Here is a 19608-nt window from a genome sequence, read left to right as displayed (position 1 = left end):
GAAAAAAAAAATTTCAAAATCGAAAAATTAAAAAAATCAAAAATCCAAAAATCGAATTTAAAATTAAAAACAAAAAATTGGCGATTAGTAAAATCGGGCAATTGAAAAAACGGAAATTTAGAATATCTATATAAAAATTGCAAAACCCAAGAATTGTAAAAAAAACGAAAAGCTGAAAAATCCAAAAATTTTGATAGTGAAAATTTGAAAAATTACAAATCGAAAAATTGCGAAATCAAAAATTACAAATTAAAGATCGAAAAACTAAAAAATCCGAAAGGGGAATAATTAGAAAATCGAAAAACTGAAAAATTGAAAAATGAAAAATTTTAAATCGGGAGACTGGAAAATCGAGTGACTGAAAATTCGAAAAATTACAAAATTGAAAAATCTAGAAATTGGAAAATCAAAAATTTAAAAACTGAAAAAGTGTTACATTGAAACATCACAAAATTGAAAGATGCCAAAGTTAAAAATTGAAAAATTGAAGAGGCGAAATATTGAAAAATACAGAAACTAAAACTCGAAATTTAAATTTAAGAAATAAAAATCGAAGAAATGAAAAATCGAAAAATTCAAAACCAAACATCTAATAATTGAAAAATTGCGAAATCAAAAACTACAAAATAAAAATCAAAAAATTGAAGGATTATTGAGAAATTTAAAATAGAGAAATTGCAAAATCTAAAAATCGAAAAATTTAAAATTAAAAACAAAAAATTGGCGACTAGTAAACTCGGGAAATTGAAAAAACGGAAATTTAAAATACATATACAAAAATTGCAAATCGGGAAACTGGAAAAACAAATGATTGAAAATTCGAAAAATTACAAAATTGCAAAACTGAAAACTCAAAAAATTGAAAAATCGAGGAACTGAAAAATCAAAAATTTAAAAGCTGAAAAAGCGTTACATTAAAACATCGCAAAATTAAAAGAGGCTGAAGTTAAAAATTGAAAATTGAAGAGGCGAAATATTGAAGAATACAGAAACTAAAACTCGAAATATTCAAAGTCGAAATTTAACTTTAAGAAACAAAAATCGAAGAAGTGAAAAATCGAAAAATGGAATTATTGAAAAATCGACAAGATCGAAAAATTCAAAAAAGGAAAAATTTCAGAATTTAAAAATTGAAAAATCGAAAAATTGCAACATTGTAGAATTATAAAAATCGAAAAACTGAAAAACGAAAAATGTAAAATATTTAAAAATTGTAAAATCGCAAAATTGCGAAACAAAAATGGAAAAACTGAAAAATCGAAAAATGGTATTATTGAAAAACTGGAAAATGGAAAAATTAAAAATCGAAAAATCGAAGAATTGAAAAATTGAAAAACAAAACGTCTAATGATTGAAAAATTACGAAATCAAAAACTACAAAATAAAAATCAAAAAATCAAAAATTGTAAATCGAAAAATGGAAAAATTTAAAATTAAAAACAAAAAATTGCCGATTAGTAAAATCGGGAGATTGAAAAAACGGAAATTTAAAATATATAAAAACTGGAAAATCCAAGAATTGTAAAAAAAACGAAAAGCTTAAAAATCCAAAATTTTAATATTGAAAATTTGAAAAATTACAAATCGAAAAATTGCGAAATCCGAAATTACAAATTAAAAATCGAAAAACTAAAAAATCCAAAAGGGGAATAATTAGAAAATCGAAAAAGTGAGAAATTGAAAAATGAAAAATTTAAAATCGGGAAACTGGAAAATCGAGTGATTGAAAATTCGAAAAATTACAAAGCTGTAGAACTGAAAACACTAAAAATTAAAATATCTAGGAATTGAAAAATCGACAACATCCAAACATTCAAAAAAGGAAAAATTTCAGAATTTAAAAATTGAAAAATCGAAAAATTTAAAATATTAAAAATTGTAAAATCTCAAAATTCCGAAACAAATATGGAAAAACTGAAAAATCTAAAAATGGAATTATTGAAAAACCGGAAAATCGAAAAATTGAAAAATTGAAAAACAAAACGTCTGATAAGTAATAACTGAAAAATTGCCAAATCAAAAACTACCAAAAAAAAAAATCAAAAAATTTAAGGATTATTGAAAAATTGGGAAATTTAAAATTGAGAAATTGCAAAATCGAAAAATTTTAAATTAAAACCAAAAAATTGGTGATTAGTAAAATCGGGAAATTGAAAAAACGGAAATTTAAAATATACAAAAATTGCAAAAGCCAAGAATTGTAAAAAAACTGAAAACTTCAAAATCCAAAACTTTTAATAGTCAAAATTTGAAATATTATAAATCAAAAAATTGTGAAATCAGAAATTACAAATTAAAAATCGAAAAACTGAAAAACTGAAAAATGAAAAATTTTAAATCGAGAACTAGAAAATCGAATGTTTGAAAATTCGAAAAATTACAAAATTGTAGAATTAAAACTCTAAAAATTGAGAAATCTAGGAATTGAAAAATCAAAAATTTAAAAATTGAAAAATTGAAGCGGCGAAATATTGAAAAATACAGAAACTAAAACTCGAAATATTGAAAATCGAAATTTAAATTTAAGACACAAAAATCGAAGAAGTGAAAAATGGAAAAATGGAATTATTGAAAAATCGACAACATCGAAAAATTCAAAAAAGGAAAAAGTTAAGAAATTAAAAATTGAAAAATCGAAAAATTTAAAAATAGAACAATTAAAGAATCAAAAAATTGGTCGAAAATTGTTTCGACAGAACTTCCCTCGCTCCTGAAGTACAATGTAACATATTCAGCATTTTTGAATTGAATTTTTACTTTACATAGTTTTGTAATGACGTCATTAAAAATCGACAAATTGAAATATCTAAAAATTGAAAAATGGGCATTTTGAAAAAATGAGAATGTAAAAGTCGAAAAACTGAAAAATTAAAAACAGAGAGACTGAAAAATTGTGTAACTGAGAAATTGATACATTCTAAAACTGAAAATACAAGAAATCGAAAAACTGAAAAAGGAAAATTTAAAATATTTAAAAATTGTAAAATGCCAAAATTGCGAAACAAAAATGGAAAAACTGAAAAACCGGAAAAATTAAAAATCAAAAAATCTAAGAATTTAAAAATTGAAAAATTGGAAAACAAAACGTCTAATAATTGAAAAATTGCGAAATCAAAAACTACAAAATAAAAAAAAAATTTAAGGATTATTGAAAAATTGAGAAATTGCAAAATCGAAAAATTTTAAAAATTAACAGTCCAAAAATCGCATTTAAAATTAAAAAGAAGAAATTTGGCGATTAGTAAAATCGGAAAATTGAACAAACGGACATTTAGAATATATAAAAATCGAAAAATTTTAAAATTGAAAAATTGAAAACCAAATCGTCTAAATAATAAGTAATAACTGAAAAATTGACAAATCAAAAACTACAAAATAAAAATCAATCAAAAAAATTTAAGGATTATTGAAAAATTGAGAAATTTAAAATTGAGAAATTGCAAAATCGAAAAGTTCAAAATTAAAAATATACAAAAATTGCAAAATCCAAGAATTGCAAAAAAACGAAAAGCTGAAAAATCCAAAAATTTTAATAGTGAAAATTTGAAAAATTACAAATCGAAAAATTGCGAAATCATAATTACAAATTAAAAGCCAGAAAACTAAAAAACCCAAAAGGGCAATAATTAGAAAATCGAAAAACTGGAAAATTGAAAAATGAAAAATTTAAAATCGGGAAACTGGAAAATCCAGTGATTGAAAATTTAAAAATTACAAAATTGTAAAACTAAAAACTCTAAAAGTTGAAAAATCTAGGAATTGAAAAATCAAAAATTTTAAAATTGAAACATCGCAAAATATACTAAAGTTAAAAATTGAAAAATTGAAGAGGAGAAATACTGAAAAACACGAAAAATAAAACTCGAAATATTGAAAGTCGAAATTTAAATTTAAGAAACAAAAATCGAAGAAGTGAAAAATCGAAAAATGGAATGATTGAACAATCGACAAAATCAATGGGAATATGGACAAAATGGGACAGTTAAACAATTAAAAAATTGGTCGAAAATTGTCATAAATTGCATGTGTAGGACTATGTTATTTTATACAATTTAAAACCCATTTACTATGTACAAATTTGAAGTGACGTCATCACATTATTGGTGGTTAGCGTTTTACCATCTACATGATATTCATAACACATACAAAATTTGATAACAATTCGTCCAGTAGTTTCGATCATTATCTGTCTAATTAAAATCCGGACACAGGGCGGACAAACAGACGGACAGACGGAAACGGGAAACCTATTTTTTCGCATTCTAGGAGTCATGAAAGATCGCTTACACTCGGAAAACAAAAATTAACAAAAATATATCTATAATTAAAATCAATTAACATACAAAATTCCTATAAATTATTACAATAGCACTGTGAATATTAAATGTAAACTAAATATAACATACCTGGGCACAATAAAACATAATTTTCTCCACATTTTAAATTTGGTGCCATGAAAGAAATTTTAAAAGATTCATTGTTGTCCACTTCAGCTAAGGAAGTATTGTAATCGAGTCCATCAGGCGACTCGCTACTCTCAAATTTTCTCGACGTTTCATGGCCCCTAAATTTCGAAAACATAGTTCTCTCGTTTCCCTCAGTCTGCAGATTAGAAATAACACACTTCTCATTCAAATTCAAACATTTTTTGGTAGAACATACTGATATCAGTATTTTCGGTTACAATACTAAACCTGCAACCAAGTGGACTCTAATATTGGTTCCAAATTGTGTTATTGGCTTTTTGAAATTCTAATTTTTGAAATTTTGAGAAATAGAATCAATCAATAAATCTGCGAATGTATTTTGGGTTGCGTCTTCACTTTTTTTAAACTCCTTATCACTCGTGAATCACCTGTATTTTCCCTACATGTAAACAATTAATTCTTTATGAATAAAAAATCTACGAAAACAAGCGCCAAGTGTCGTTATTAGTCAGCCTTTGTTGATTTTCTTTCGTTGCCTTAGCGACCATATCTTTAAGTGCTTTAACTTTGTTTTAATTTTTATTTTAAGATAACAAGGGAATGATTTTGCAGTCATCGGTGGCGATAGACGGACTGCTTTATCGAGTGTTCTGAAGCGTCTTTCTGTTGTTTTGCCATCCTCATGTCACGGCAAATGCCAGCCTTCGCTCCCTTATGTCCGAGGTATATTTGATTTGCGAAAGTACTTTTAGTTTGATGGATTTCTGCTTCTTATGCGCTTGTCCATAGAGCTTTTAGGACCGTTCCCTATTAAACGCGAAGACTAACGCACGAAAAGTCTAACAGTCGAAGCTGACTAATACTCTTATAGGTACCTATTTAAGTTCTTTGTGTGCGGGTGGCCTAAACCCTCGGGACTGATTAAGGACTTCTTTTAGCCCGGAGTATTTCGGAAGAGTTTAGCAGCGGAGATGCTGGACGCTACAGGGAATCGGAGGATTACGGCCAGGCTCACACACCAGGACGCGACAGCAGGCAGGACAAAACCAACAAGGACAAGGAGGATAGAGATGAAGGTAAGCAATCGCGCTAATTTAACAGTAAAATACTAAATGGAAGCATCCAGAGGTGATCAAAGTGTACGATGGAAATAATTCGCTGAGGAGAAGAATTTTCCGTACTATCGTGGTGTCCCGGCAGGCGCCACTCAAGCAAGTGCTAACGCAAGCTCTTCGGGCGTTTCATATCACGAAAGATCCGAGTTCATTCCATCTCACAGATCTCTATTCTCCCGACGAAGCGGTCCTACAAGATCCAACACCAGTAGTGACCCTCCACAGGAAAGAGGGCAAGAGGCCGGCTGTGTTCCTCCGATTCAAGTAAGTCCAGACGCTCCAGCGCGTTCCAGAGTCACACTATCGTTGTCTTAGGGATCGCGACAACGACAAAGGCGAAGTACGAGTCTATCCCGGCAAACTACAAGTGTCACAGGCACTCTGCACCGTGCCTGTGGACTCGAATACGACAGTGGGTGATCTCATTCGGGAGGCGCTGAAACGATTCGGGCTCGAGGACTACAACTGCGAGGACTACAGATGTAGCGAGGTTCTGCTGGACCGCGGAGGTAATGTTATAAAAATGATATTAATATAGATGTATCATACATCAAACTGCAGATTTTTTCATATTCTAGAGCGCAGAGACCAGCTCAATCAATTAAAAAAATATGGCTGAGAAATATCGTAAAAAAAGCAGCATTGTATGTTTTCTTTTCAAGTTTTTTTGAGTCATAACCATCATAGAATCGCTGGAAAATTCGCATATGGATAAAACATCACTTTTTACAGGGCGCAGAGTCATTAAATGTTTGTTAGTGGTACAATTTGTTTAAATAATAATGTGTTTATTAAAATCAAAATATACCATATTTTTTACGAATACTTTGTCTAAGACGAGCTTGTTTCATAGACGAACAATATTTTTTTGTTATTAAACCAGGGCCGTTTTAATCACAATATATTTACTTATCCCCTCTAAAAAATTCATGACGTCACCTCAAAATTTTGCTGAATAAATCCTGTCTAAAATGTACAAAATATGATGAGTCTCTTCTTGTAATTTATCATTCCATTCATATTTTTTGGAATCGGATATACAGGGTGACTCAAAAAATTTAATGAATGCGCAAATTTATTTTATTGATTTAATCAGGAACTACAAAACCGAATGCTTTGAAATCTAATGTGAAAAAAAAACATAATAGGCATGCAGTCGTCACGTTTCCGATAGCGAGGGAAGTACTGTCTAAACTCTTTAGACCGATTTTTTTGATTTTCCATTTCTTCATTTCCCAATTTTTCAATGTTTCAGTTTGGGATTTTGAGAAATTGAACAATCAAAAAATCAAAACATTGAATCCCAGTAAGTTGATAAATAGGAAAATTTAAAAAGCATAAATTTTAAAAATCCAAGAATTGAACAACAAAAAAAATCCAAGCCTGAAAACTCAGAAAATCGAATGATCGAGAACTCAAAACATCAAAGAAAACAAAAAATCTAAAATTTAAAAATTCGACAAATTGAAAAATCATGGAACAGAAAAATCGAAAAGTCGAGATAGTGAGAAATCTAAAAACCTAAAACTTTAAAAACTGACAAATTAAAATATCGAAAAATTTAAAAACCGAAAAAACACAATATCAAAAATTTGAAAAATTGAAGAAACAAAATATTGCAAAATTTCCAAGCTGAAACATTGAAAAACCTAAAATTGGAAGGAAAATTAAAGAATCGAAACATTGAAAAAATCCCAAATTGAAACATTGAAAAATTCAGAAATCGAAAAATTGAAAAATCACAATTGAAGGAAGAATTGAAAAATCGAGAAATAGAGAATTGGGAAAATAAAAAAATCAGTTGATCGAAAAATTGAGAAATCGAAAAATTTAGAAACGTCAAAAATTGAAAACTGGAAAATAAAAAAAATTAAAAATCGTAAAACTGAACCATCGCAAAATTGAGAAATCGAACAATGAAGAAATTCGAGAAATCGAAGAATCGATAAATTGAAAAATCCCAACAGTAATATATCGAAAAATTGAGAAATCGAAATCGAGCAAAACTGAAGCATCGTAAAGTTAATAAATTGAAAAACTGAAAATTTTTGAAAAAAAAAATCGCATCAAAAACTGAAAATTCAAAAAATCGGGAAATTGAACAATCAAAAAATCAAAACATTGAATCCCAGTAAGTTGATAAATAGGAAAATTTAAAAAACAAAAATTTTAAAAATCCAAGAATTCAACAACCAAAAAAATCCAAGCCTGAAAACTCAGAAAATCGAATGATCGAGAACTCAAAACATCAAAGAAAACAAAAAATCTAAAATTTAAAAATTCGACAAATTGAAAAATCATGGAACTGAAAAACCGAAAAGTCGAGATAGTGAGAAATTTAAAAGCCTAAAACTTTAAAAACTGAAAAATTAAAATTTCGAAAAATTTAAAAACCGAAAAAACACAATATCAAAAATTTGAAAAATTGAAGAAACGAAATATTGCAAAATTTCAAAGCTGAAACATTGAAAAACCTAAAATTGGAAGGAAAATTAAAGAATCGAAACATTGAAAAAATCCCAAATTGAAACATTGAAAAATTCAGAAATCGAAAAATTGAAAAATCACAATTGAAGGAAGAATTGAAAATTCGAGAAATAGAGAAATGGGAAAATAAAAAAATCAGTTAATCGAAAAATTGAGAAATCGAAAAATTTATAAACGTCAAAAATTGAAAACTGGAAAATAAAAAAAATTAAAAGTCGTAAAACTGAAACATCGGAAAATTGAGAAATCGAAAAATGAAGAAATTCGAGAAATCGAAGAATCGATAAATTGAAAAATCATACAGTAATATATCGAAAAATTGAGAAATCGAAATCGAGCAAAACTGAAGTATCGTAGAGTTAATAAATTGAAAAACTGAAAATTTTTGAAAAAAAAATCGCATCAAAAACTGAAAATTCAAAAAATCGAGAAATTGAACAATCAAAAAATCAAAACATTGAATCCCAGTAAGTTGATAAATAGGAAAATTTAAAAAACAAAAATTTAAAAAATCCAAGAATTCAACAACCAAAAAAATCCAAGCCTAAAAACTCAGAAAATCGAATGATCGAGAACTCAAAACATCAAAGAAAACAAAAAATCTAAAATTTAAAAATTCGACAAATTGAAAAATCATGGAACTGAAAAACGGAAAAGTCGAGATAGTGAGAAATCTAAAAACCTAAAACTTTAAAAATTGAAAAATTAAAATTTCGAAAAATTTAAAAACCGAAAAAACACAATATCAAAAATTTGAAAAATTGAAGAAACGAAATATTGCAAAATTTCCAAGCTGAAACATTGAAAAACCTAAAATTGGAAGGAAAATTAAAGAATCGAAACATTGAAAAAATCCCAAATTGAAACATTGAAAAATTCAGAAATCGAAAAATTGAAAAATCACAATTCAAGGAAGAATTGAAAAATCTAGAAATAGAGAATTGGGAAAATAAAAAAATCAGTTGATCGAAAAATTGAGAAATCGAAAAATTTAGAAACGTCAAAAATTGAAAACTGGAAAATAAAAAAAATTAAAAATCGTAAAACTGAAACATCGGAAAATTGAGAAATCGAAAAATGAAGAAATTCGAGAAACCGAAAATATGAAGAATCGAGAAATCGAAGAATCGATAAATTGAAAATCCCAACAGTAATATATCGAAAAATTGAGAAATCGAAATCGAGCAAAACTGAAGCATCGTAAAGTTAATAAATTGAAAAACTGAAAATTTTTGAAAAAAAAAATCGCATCAAAAACTGAAAATTCAAAAAATCGAGAAATTGAACAATCAAAAAATCAAAACATTGAATCCCAGTAAGTTGATAAATAGGAAAATTTAAAAAACAAAAATTTTAAAAATCCAGGAATTGAACAACAAAAAAAATCCAAGCCTAAAAACTCAGAAAATCGAATGATCGAGAACTCAAAACATCAAAGAAAACAAAAAATCTAAAATTTAAAAATTCGACAAATTGAAAAATCATGGAACTGAAAAACCGAAAAGTCGAGATAGTGAGAAATCTAAAAACCTAAAACTTTAAAAACTGGCAAATTAAAATATCGAAAAATTTAAAAACCGAAAAAACACAATATCAAAAATTTGAAAAATTGAAGAAACGAAATATTGCAAAATTTCCAAGCTGAAACATTGAAAAACCTAAAATTGGAAGGAAAATTAAAGAATCGAAACATTGAAAAAATCCCAAATTGAAACATTGAAAAATTCAGAAATCGAAAAATTGAAAAATCACAATTGAAGGAAGAATTGAAAAATCGAGAAATAGAGAATTGGGAAAATAAAAAAATCAGTTGATCGAAAAATTGAGAAATCGAAAAATTTAGAAACGTCAAAAATTGAAAACTGGAAAATAAAAAAAATTAAAAATCGTAAAACTGAAACATCGGAAAATTGAGAAATCGAAAAATGAAGAAATTCGAGAAACCGAAAATATGAAGAATCGAGAAATCGAAGAATCGATAAATTGAAAATCCCAACAGTAATATATCGAAAAATTGAGAAATCGAAATCGAGCAAAACTGAAGCATTGTAAAGTTAATAAATTGAAAAACTGAAAATTTTTGAAAAAAAAAATCGCATCAAAAACTGAAAATTCAAAAAATCGAGAAATTAAACAATCAAAAAATCAAAACATTGAATCCCAGTAAGTTGATAAATAGGAAAATTTAAAAAACAAATATTTTAAAAATCCAAGAATTCAACAACCAAAAAAATCCAAGCCTGAAAACTCAGAAAATCGAATGATCGAGAACTCAAAACATCAAAGAAAACAAAAAATCTAAAATTTAAAAATTCGACAAATTGAAAAATCATGGAACTGAAAAACCGAAAAGTCGAGATAGTGAGAAATCAAAAAACCTAAAACTTTAAAAACTGACAAATTAAAATTTCGAAAAATTTAAAAACCGAGAAAACACAATATCAAAAATTTGAAAAATTGAAGAAACGAAATATTGCAAAATTTCAAAGCTGAAACATTAAAAAACCTAAAATTGAAAGAAAAATTAAAGAATCGAAACTGTGAAAAAATCCCAAACTGAAACATTGAAAAATTCAGAAATCGAAAAATTGAAAAGTCACAATTGAAGGAAGAATTGAAAAATCGAGAAATAGAGAATTGGGAAAATAAAAAAATCAGTTGATCGAAAAATTGAGAAATCGAAAAATTTAGAAACGTCAAAAATTGAAAACTGGAAAATAAAAAAAATTAAAAATCGTAAAACTGAAACATCGGAAAATTGAGAAATCGAAAAATGAAGAAATTCGAGAAACCGAAAATATGAAGAATCGAGAAATCGAAGAATCGATAAATTGAAAATCCCAACAGTAATATATCGAAAAATTGAGAAATCGAAATCGAGCAAAACTGAAGCATCGTAAAGTTAATAAATTGAAAAACTGAAAATTTTTGAAAAAAAAAATCGCATCAAAAACTGAAAATTCAAAAAATCGAGAAATTGAACAATCAAAAAATCAAAACATTGAATCCCAGCAAGTTGATAAATAGGAAAATTTAAAAAACAAAAATTTTTAAAATCCAAGAATTCAACAACCAAAAAAATCCAAGCCTGAAACTCAGAAAATCGAATGATCGAGAACTCAAAACATCAAAGAAAACAAAAAATCTAAAATTTAAAAATTCGACAAATTGAAAAATCATGGAACTGAAAAACCGAAAAGTCGAGATAGTGAGAAATCTAAAAACCTAAAACTTTAAAAACTGACAAATTAAAATATCGAAAAATTTAAAAACCGAAAAAACACAATATCAAAAATTTGAAAAATTGAAGAAACAAAATATTGCAAAATTTCCAAGCTGAAACATTGAAAAACCTAAAATTGGAAGGAAAATTAAAGAATCGAAACATTGAAAAAATCCCAAATTGAAACATTGAAAAATTCAGAAATCGAAAAATTGAAAAATCACAATTGAAGGAAGAATTGAAAAATCGAGAAATAGAGAATTGGGAAAATAAAAAAATCAGTTGATCGAAAAATTGAGAAATCGAAAAATTTAGAAACGTCAAAAATTGAAAACTGGAAAATAAAAAAAATTAAAAATCGTAAAACTGAAACATCGCAAAATTGAGAAATCGAACAATGAAGAAATTCGAGAAATCGAAGAATCGATAAATTGAAAAATCCCAACAGTAATATATCGAAAAATTGAGAAATCGAAATCGAGCAAAACTGAAGCATCGTAAAGTTAATAAATTGAAAAACTGAAAATTTTTGAAAAAAAAAATCGCATCAAAAACTGAAAATTCAAAAAATCGGGAAATTGAACAATCAAAAAATCAAAACATTGAATCCCAGTAAGTTGATAAATAGGAAAATTTAAAAAACAAAAATTTTAAAAATCCAAGAATTCAACAACCAAAAAAATCCAAGCCTGAAAACTCAGAAAATCGAATGATCGAGAACTCAAAACATCAAAGAAAACAAAAAATCTAAAATTTAAAAATTCGACAAATTGAAAAATAATGGAACTGAAAAACCGAAAAGTCGAGATAGTGAGAAATTTAAAAGCCTAAAACTTTAAAAACTGAAAAATTAAAATTTCGAAAAATTTAAAAACCGAAAAAACACAATATCAAAAATTTGAAAAATTGAAGAAACGAAATATTGCAAAATTTCAAAGCTGAAACATTGAAAAACCTAAAATTGGAAGGAAAATTAAAGAATCGAAACATTGAAAAAATCCCAAATTGAAACATTGAAAAATTCAGAAATCGAAAAATTGAAAAATCACAATTGAAGGAAGAATTGAAAATTCGAGAAATAGAGAAATGGGAAAATAAAAAAATCAGTTAATCGAAAAATTGAGAAATCGAAAAATTTAGAAACGTCAAAAATTGAAAACTGGAAAATAAAAAAAATTAAAAGTCGTAAAACTGAAACATCGGAAAATTGAGAAATCGAAAAATGAAGAAATTCGAGAAATCGAAGAATCGATAAATTGAAAAATCATACAGTAATATATCGAAAAATTGAGAAATCGAAATCGAGCAAAACTGAAGTATCGTAGAGTTAATAAATTGAAAAACTGAAAATTTTTGAAAAAAAAAATCGCATCAAAAACTGAAAATTCAAAAAATCGAGAAATTGAACAATCAAAAAATCAAAACATTGAATCCCAGTAAGTTGATAAATAGGAAAATTTAAAAAACAAAAATTTTAAAAATCCAGGAATTGAACAACAAAAAAAATCCAAGCCTGAAAACTCAGAAAATCGAATGATCGAGAACTCAAAACATCAAAGAAAACAAAAAATCTAAAATTTAAAAATTCGACAAATTGAAAAATCATGGAACTGAAAAACCGAAAAGTCGAGATAGTGAGAAATCTAAAAACCTAAAACTTTAAAAACTGACAAATTAAAATTTCGAAAAATTTAAAAACCGAAAAAACACAATATCAAAAATTTGAAAAATTGAAGAAACGAAATATAGCAAAATTTCAAAGCTGAAACATTGAAAAACCTAAAATTGGAAGGAAAATTAAAGAGTCGAAACAGTGAAAAAATCCCAAATTGAAACATTGAAAAATTCAGAAATCGAAAAATTGAAAAATCACAATTGAAGGAAGAATTGAAAAATCGAGAAATAGAGAAATGGGAAAATAAAAGAATCAGTTGATCGAAAAATTGAGAAATCGAAAAATTTAGAAACGTCAAAAATCGAAAACTGGAAAATAAAAAAAATTAAAAATCGCAAAACTGAAACATCGGAAAATTGAGAAATCGAAAAATGAAGAAATTCGAGAAACCGAAAATATGAAGAATCGAGAAATCGAAGAATCGATAAATTGAAAAATCCCGACAGTAATATATCGAAAAATTGAGAAATCGAAATCGAGCAAAACTGAAGTATCGTAAAGTTAATAAATTGAAAAACTGAAAATTTTTGAAAAAAAAAATCGCATCAAAAACTGAAAATTCAAAAAATCGAGAAATTGAACAATCAAAAAATCAAAACATTGAATCCCAGTAAGTTGATAAATAGGAAAATTTAAAAAACAAAAATTTAAAAAATCCAAGAATTCAACAACCAAAAAAATCCAAGCCTAAAAACTCAGAAAATCGAATGATCGAGAACTCAAAACATCAAAGAAAACAAAAAATCTAAAATTTAAAAATTCGACAAATTGAAAAATCATGGAACTGAAAAACGGAAAAGTCGAGATAGTGAGAAATCTAAAAACCTAAAACTTTAAAAACTGAAAAATTAAAATTTCGAAAAATTTAAAAACCGAAAAAACACAATATCAAAAATTTGAAAAATTGAAGAAACGAAATATTGCAAAATTTCCAAGCTGAAACATTGAAAAACCTAAAATTGGAAGGAAAATTAAAGAATCGAAACATTGAAAAAATCCCAAATTGAAACATTGAAAAATTCAGAAATCGAAAAATTGAAAAATCACAATTCAAGGAAGAATTGAAAAATCTAGAAATAGAGAATTGGGAAAATAAAAAAATCAGTTGATCGAAAAATTGAGAAATCGAAAAATTTAGAAACGTCAAAAATTGAAAACTGGAAAATAAAAAAAATTAAAAATCGTAAAACTGAAACATCGGAAAATTGAGAAATCGAAAAATGAAGAAATTCGAGAAACCGAAAATATGAAGAATCGAGAAATCGAAGAATCGATAAATTGAAAATCCCAACAGTAATATATCGAAAAATTGAGAAATCGAAATCGAGCAAAACTGAAGCATTGTAAAGTTAATAAATCGAAAAACTGAAAATTTTTGAAAAAAAAAATCGCATCAAAAACTGAAAATTCAAAAAATCGAGAAATTAAACAATCAAAAAATCAAAACATTGAATCCCAGTAAGTTGATAAATAGGAAAATTTAAAAAACAAATATTTTAAAAATCCAAGAATTCAACAACCAAAAAAATCCAAGCCTGAAAACTCAGAAAATCGAATGATCGAGAACTCAAAACATCAAAGAAAACAAAAAATCTAAAATTTAAAAATTCGACAAATTGAAAAATCATGGAACTGAAAAACCGAAAAGTCGAGATAGTGAGAAATCAAAAAACCTAAAACTTTAAAAACTGACAAATTAAAATTTCGAAAAATTTAAAAACCGAGAAAACACAATATCAAAAATTTGAAAAATTGAAGAAACGAAATATTGCAAAATTTCAAAGCTGAAACATTAAAAAACCTAAAATTGAAAGAAAAATTAAAGAATCGAAACTGTGAAAAAATCCCAAACTGAAACATTGAAAAATTCAGAAATCGAAAAATTGAAAAGTCACAATTGAAGGAAGAATTGAAAAATCGAGAAATAGAGAATTGGGAAAATAAAAAAATCAGTTGATCGAAAAATTGAGAAATCGAAAAATTTAGAAACGTCAAAAATTGAAAACTGGAAAATAAAAAAAATTAAAAATCGTAAAACTGAAACATCGGAAAATTGAGAAATCGAAAAATGAAGAAATTCGAGAAACCGAAAATATGAAGAATCGAGAAATCGAAGAATCGATAAATTGAAAATCCCAACAGTAATATATCGAAAAATTGAGAAATCGAAATCGAGCAAAACTGAAGCATCGTAAAGTTAATAAATTGAAAAACTGAAAATTTTTGAAAAAAAAAATCGCATCAAAAACTGAAAATTCAAAAAATCGAGAAATTGAACAATCAAAAAATCAAAACATTGAATCCCAGCAAGTTGATAAATAGGAAAATTTAAAAAACAAAAATTTTTAAAATCCAAGAATTCAACAACCAAAAAAATCCAAGCCTGAAACTCAGAAAATCGAATGATCGAGAACTCAAAACATCAAAGAAAACAAAAAATCTAAAATTTAAAAATTCGACAAATTGAAAAATCATGGAACTGAAAAACCGAAAAGTCGAGATAGTGAGAAATCTAAAAACCTAAAACTTTAAAAACTGACAAATTAAAATATCGAAAAATTTAAAAACCGAAAAAACACAATATCAAAAATTTGAAAAATTGAAGAAACAAAATATTGCAAAATTTCCAAGCTGAAACATTGAAAAACCTAAAATTGGAAGGAAAATTAAAGAATCGAAACAGTGAAAAAATCCCAAACTGAAACATTGAAAAATTCAGAAATCGAAAAATTGAAAAATCACAATTGAAGGAAGAATTGAAAATTCGAGAAATAGAGAAATGGGAAAATAAAAAAATCAGTTAATCGAAAAATTGAGAAATCGAAAAATTTAGAAACGTCAAAAATTGAAAACTGGAAAATAAAAAAAATTAAAAATCGTAAAACTGAAACATCGGAAAATTGAGAAATCGAAAAATGAAGAAATTCGAGAAATCGAAGAATCGATAAATTGAAAAATCCCAACAGTAATATATCGAAAAATTGAGAAATCGAAATCGAGCAAAACTGAAGTATCGTAAAGTTAATAAATTGAAAAACTGAAAATTTTTGAAAAAAAAAATCGCATCAAAAACTGAAAATTCAAAAAATCGAGAAATTGAACAATCAAAAAATCAAAACATTGAATCCCAGTAAGTTGATAAATAGGAAAATTTAAAAAACAAAAATTTTAAAAATCCAGGAATTGAACAACAAAAAAAATCCTAACCTAAAAACTCAGAAAATCGAATGATCGAGAACTCAAAACATCAAAGAAAACAAAAAATCTAAAATTTAAAAATTCGACAAATTGAAAAATCATGGAACTGAAAAACCGAAAAGTCGAGATAGTGAGAAATCTAAAAACCTAAAACTTTAGAAACTGGCAAATTAAAATATCGAAAAATTTAAAAACCGAAAAAACACAATATCAAAAATTTGAAAAATTGAAGAAACAAAATATTGCAAAATTTCCAAGCTGAAACATTGAAAAACCTAAAATTGGAAGGAAAATTAAAGAATCGAAACATTGAAAAAATCCCAAATTGAAACATTGAAAAATTCAGAAATCGAAAAATTGAAAAATCACAATTGAAGGAAGAATTGAAAAATGGAGAAATAGAGAAATGGCAAAATAAAAAAATCAGTTAATCGAAAAATTGAGAAATCGAAAAATTTAGAAACGTCAAAAATTGAAAACTGAAAAATAAAAAAAATTAAAAATCGTAAAACTGAAACATCGGAAAATTGAGAAATCGAAAAATGAAGAAATTCGAGAAACCGAAAATATGAAGAATCGAGAAATCGAAGAATCGATAAATTGAAAATCCCAACAGTAATATATCGAAAAATTGAGAAATCGAAATCGAGCAAAACTGAAGCATCGTAAAGTTAATAAATTGAAAAACTGAAAATTTTTGAAAAAAAAAATCGCATCAAAAACTGAAAATTCAAAAAATCGAGAAATTGAACAATCAAAAAATCAAAACATTGAATCCCAGTAAGTTGATAAATAGGAAAATTTAAAAAACACATATTTTAAAAATCCAAGAATTCAACAACCAAAAAAATCCAAGCCTGAAAACTCAGAAAATCGAATGATCGAGAACTCAAAACATCAAAGAAAACAAAAAATCTAAAATTTAAAAATTCGACAAATTGAAAAATCATGGAACTGAAAAGCCGAAAAGTCGAGATAGTGAGAAATCTAAAAACCTAAAACTTTAAAAACTGACAAATTAAAATTTCGAAAAATTTAAAAACCGAAAAAACACAATATCAAAAATTTGAAAAATTGAAGAAACGAAATATTGCAAAATTTCAAAGCTGAAACATTGAAAAACCTAAAATTGGAAGGAAAATTAAAGAATCGAAACATTGAAAAAATCCCAAATTGAAACATTGAAAAATTCAGAAATCGAAAAATTGAAAAATCACAATTGAAGGAAGAATTGAAAAATCGAGAAATAGAGAATTGGGAAAATAAAAAAATCAGTTGATCGAAAAATTGAGAAATCGAAAAATTTAGAAACGTCAAAAATTGAAAACTGGAAAATAAAAAAAATTAAAAATCGTAAAACTGAAACATCGCAAAATTGAGAAATCGAAAAATGAAGAAATTCGAGAAATCGAAGAATCGATAAATTGAAAAATCCCAACAGTAATATATCGAAAAATTGAGAAATCGAAATCGAGCAAAACTGAAGTATCGTGAAGTTAATAAATTGAAAAACTGAAAATTTTTGAAAAAAAAAAATCGCATCAAAAACTGAAAATTCAAAAAATCGAGAAATTGAACAATCAAAAAATCAAAACATTGAATCCCAGTAAGTTGATAAATAGGAAAATTTAAAAAACAAAAATTTTAAAAATCCAGGAATTGAACAACAAAAAAAATCCAAGCCTGAAAACTCAGAAAATCGAATGATCGAGAACTCAAAACATCAAAGAAAACAAAAAATCTAAAATTTAAAAATTCGACAAATTGAAAAATCATGGAACTGAAAAACCGAAAAGTCGAGATAGTGAGAAATTTAAAAGCCTAAAACTTTAAAAACTGAAAAATTAAAATTTCGAAAAATTTAAAAACCGAAAAAACACAATATCAAAAATTTGAAAAATTGAAGAAACAAAATATTGCAAAATTTCAAAGCTGAAACATTGAAAAACCTAAAATTGGAAGGAAAATTAAAGAATCGAAACAGTGAAAAAATCCCAAACTGAAACATTGAAAAATTCAGAAATCGAAAAATTGAAAAATCACAATTGAAGGAAGAATTGAAAAATCGAGAAATAGAGAATTGGGAAAATAAAAAAATCAGTTGATCGAAAAATTGAGAAATCGAAAAATTTAGAAACGTCAAAAATTGAAAACTGGAAAATAAAAAAAATTAAAAATCGTAAAACTGAAACATCGGAAAATTGAGAAATCGAAAAATGAAGAAATTCGAGAAATCGAAGAATCGATAAATTGAAAAATCCCAACAGTAATATATCGAAAAATTGAGAAATCGAAATCGAGCAAAACTGAAGTATCGTAAAGTTAATAAATTGAAAAACTGAAAATTTTTGAAAAAAAAAATCGCATCAAAAACTGAAAATTCAAAAAATCGAGAAATTGAACAATCAAAAAATCAAAACATTGAATCCCAGTAAGTTGATAAATAGGAAAATTTAAAAAACAAAAATTTTAAAAATCCAGGAATTGAACAACAAAAAAAATCCAAGCCTGAAAACTCAGAAAATCGAATGATCGAGAACTCAAAACATCAAAGAAAACAAAAAATCTAAAATTTAAAAATTCGACAAATTGAAAAATCATGGAACTGAAAAACCGAAAAGTCGAGATAGTGAGAAATCTAAAAACCTAAAACTTTAAAAACTGAAAAATTAAAATATCGAAAAATTTAAAAACCGAAAAAATAAAATATCAAAAATTTGAAAAATTGAAGAAACGAAATGTTGCAAAATTTCAAAGCTGAAACTTTGAAAAACCTAAAATTGGAAGGAAAATTAAAGAATCGAAACAGTGAAAAAATCCCAAACTGAAACATTGAAAAATTCAGAAATCGAAAAATTGAAAAATCACAATTGAAGGAAGAATTGAAAAATCGAGTTTTTCAATTTATTAACTTTACGATACTTCAGTTTTGCTCGATTTCGATTTCTCAATTTTTCGATATATTACTGTTGGGATTTTTCAATTTATCGATTCTTCATATTTTCGGTTTCTCGAATTTCTTCATTTTTCGATTTCTCAATTTTCCGATGTTGCAGTTTTACGATTTTTAATTTTTTTTATTTTTCAGTTTTCAATTTTTGACGTTTCTAAATTTTTCGATTAACTGATTTTTTTATTTTCCCAATTCTCTATTTCTCGATTTTTCAATTCTTCCTTCAATTGTGATTTTTCAATTTTTCGATTTCTCAATTTTTCAATGTTTCAGTTTTGGATTTTTTCACTTTTCCGATTCTTCAATTTTCTTTCCATTTTTCAGTTTTTCAAGATTTCAGTTTTGAATTTTTTCACTTTTTCGATTTTTCAATTTTCCTTCCATTTTTCAGTTGTTCAGTATTTCAGTTCTGGGATTTTGTGATGTTTCGGTTCTTCAATTTTTCCATTTTTTGATGTTTCGATTTCTCGGTTTTTCAATTTTTCGACAGGTATTTTAATTTTTCAATTTTTAAGTTCTAGATTTTCCGT

General features: G+C 26.2%; 1 protein-coding gene across 9 annotated transcripts in view; it reads left to right on the top strand.

Moving 5' to 3' along the window:
• The window catches only part of LOC135128667 (diacylglycerol kinase theta), a 79337-nt gene that overhangs the window by 46888 nt on the left and 12841 nt on the right, over positions 1-19608 (top strand). For 6 of the 9 annotated variants that reach the window (XM_064055651.1, XM_064055654.1, XM_064055653.1 and 3 more), the window contains exons 6-9: positions 5040-5150; positions 5366-5503; positions 5554-5806; positions 5858-6051. In XM_064055651.1, the coding sequence (XP_063911721.1) occupies positions 5040-5150; positions 5366-5503; positions 5554-5806; positions 5858-6051 (696 nt within the window). The remainder of the gene's footprint in view (positions 1-5039; positions 5151-5365; positions 5504-5553; positions 5807-5857; positions 6052-19608) is intronic. The other 3 variants (XM_064055657.1, XM_064055656.1, XM_064055658.1) reach the window with 1 other exon arrangement.

This window comes from Zophobas morio, unplaced genomic scaffold (assembly GCF_036711695.1).
Source record: "Zophobas morio isolate AGI-343-1 ecotype UQ-CSIRO unplaced genomic scaffold, CSIRO_AGI_Zmor_V1 ptg000014l, whole genome shotgun sequence".
Classification (NCBI taxonomy): Eukaryota; Metazoa; Arthropoda; class Insecta; order Coleoptera; family Tenebrionidae; genus Zophobas; species Zophobas morio.
The sequence above is the reverse complement of the archived record's forward strand: the minus strand, read 5'-3'. Positions and strand labels throughout refer to the sequence as shown.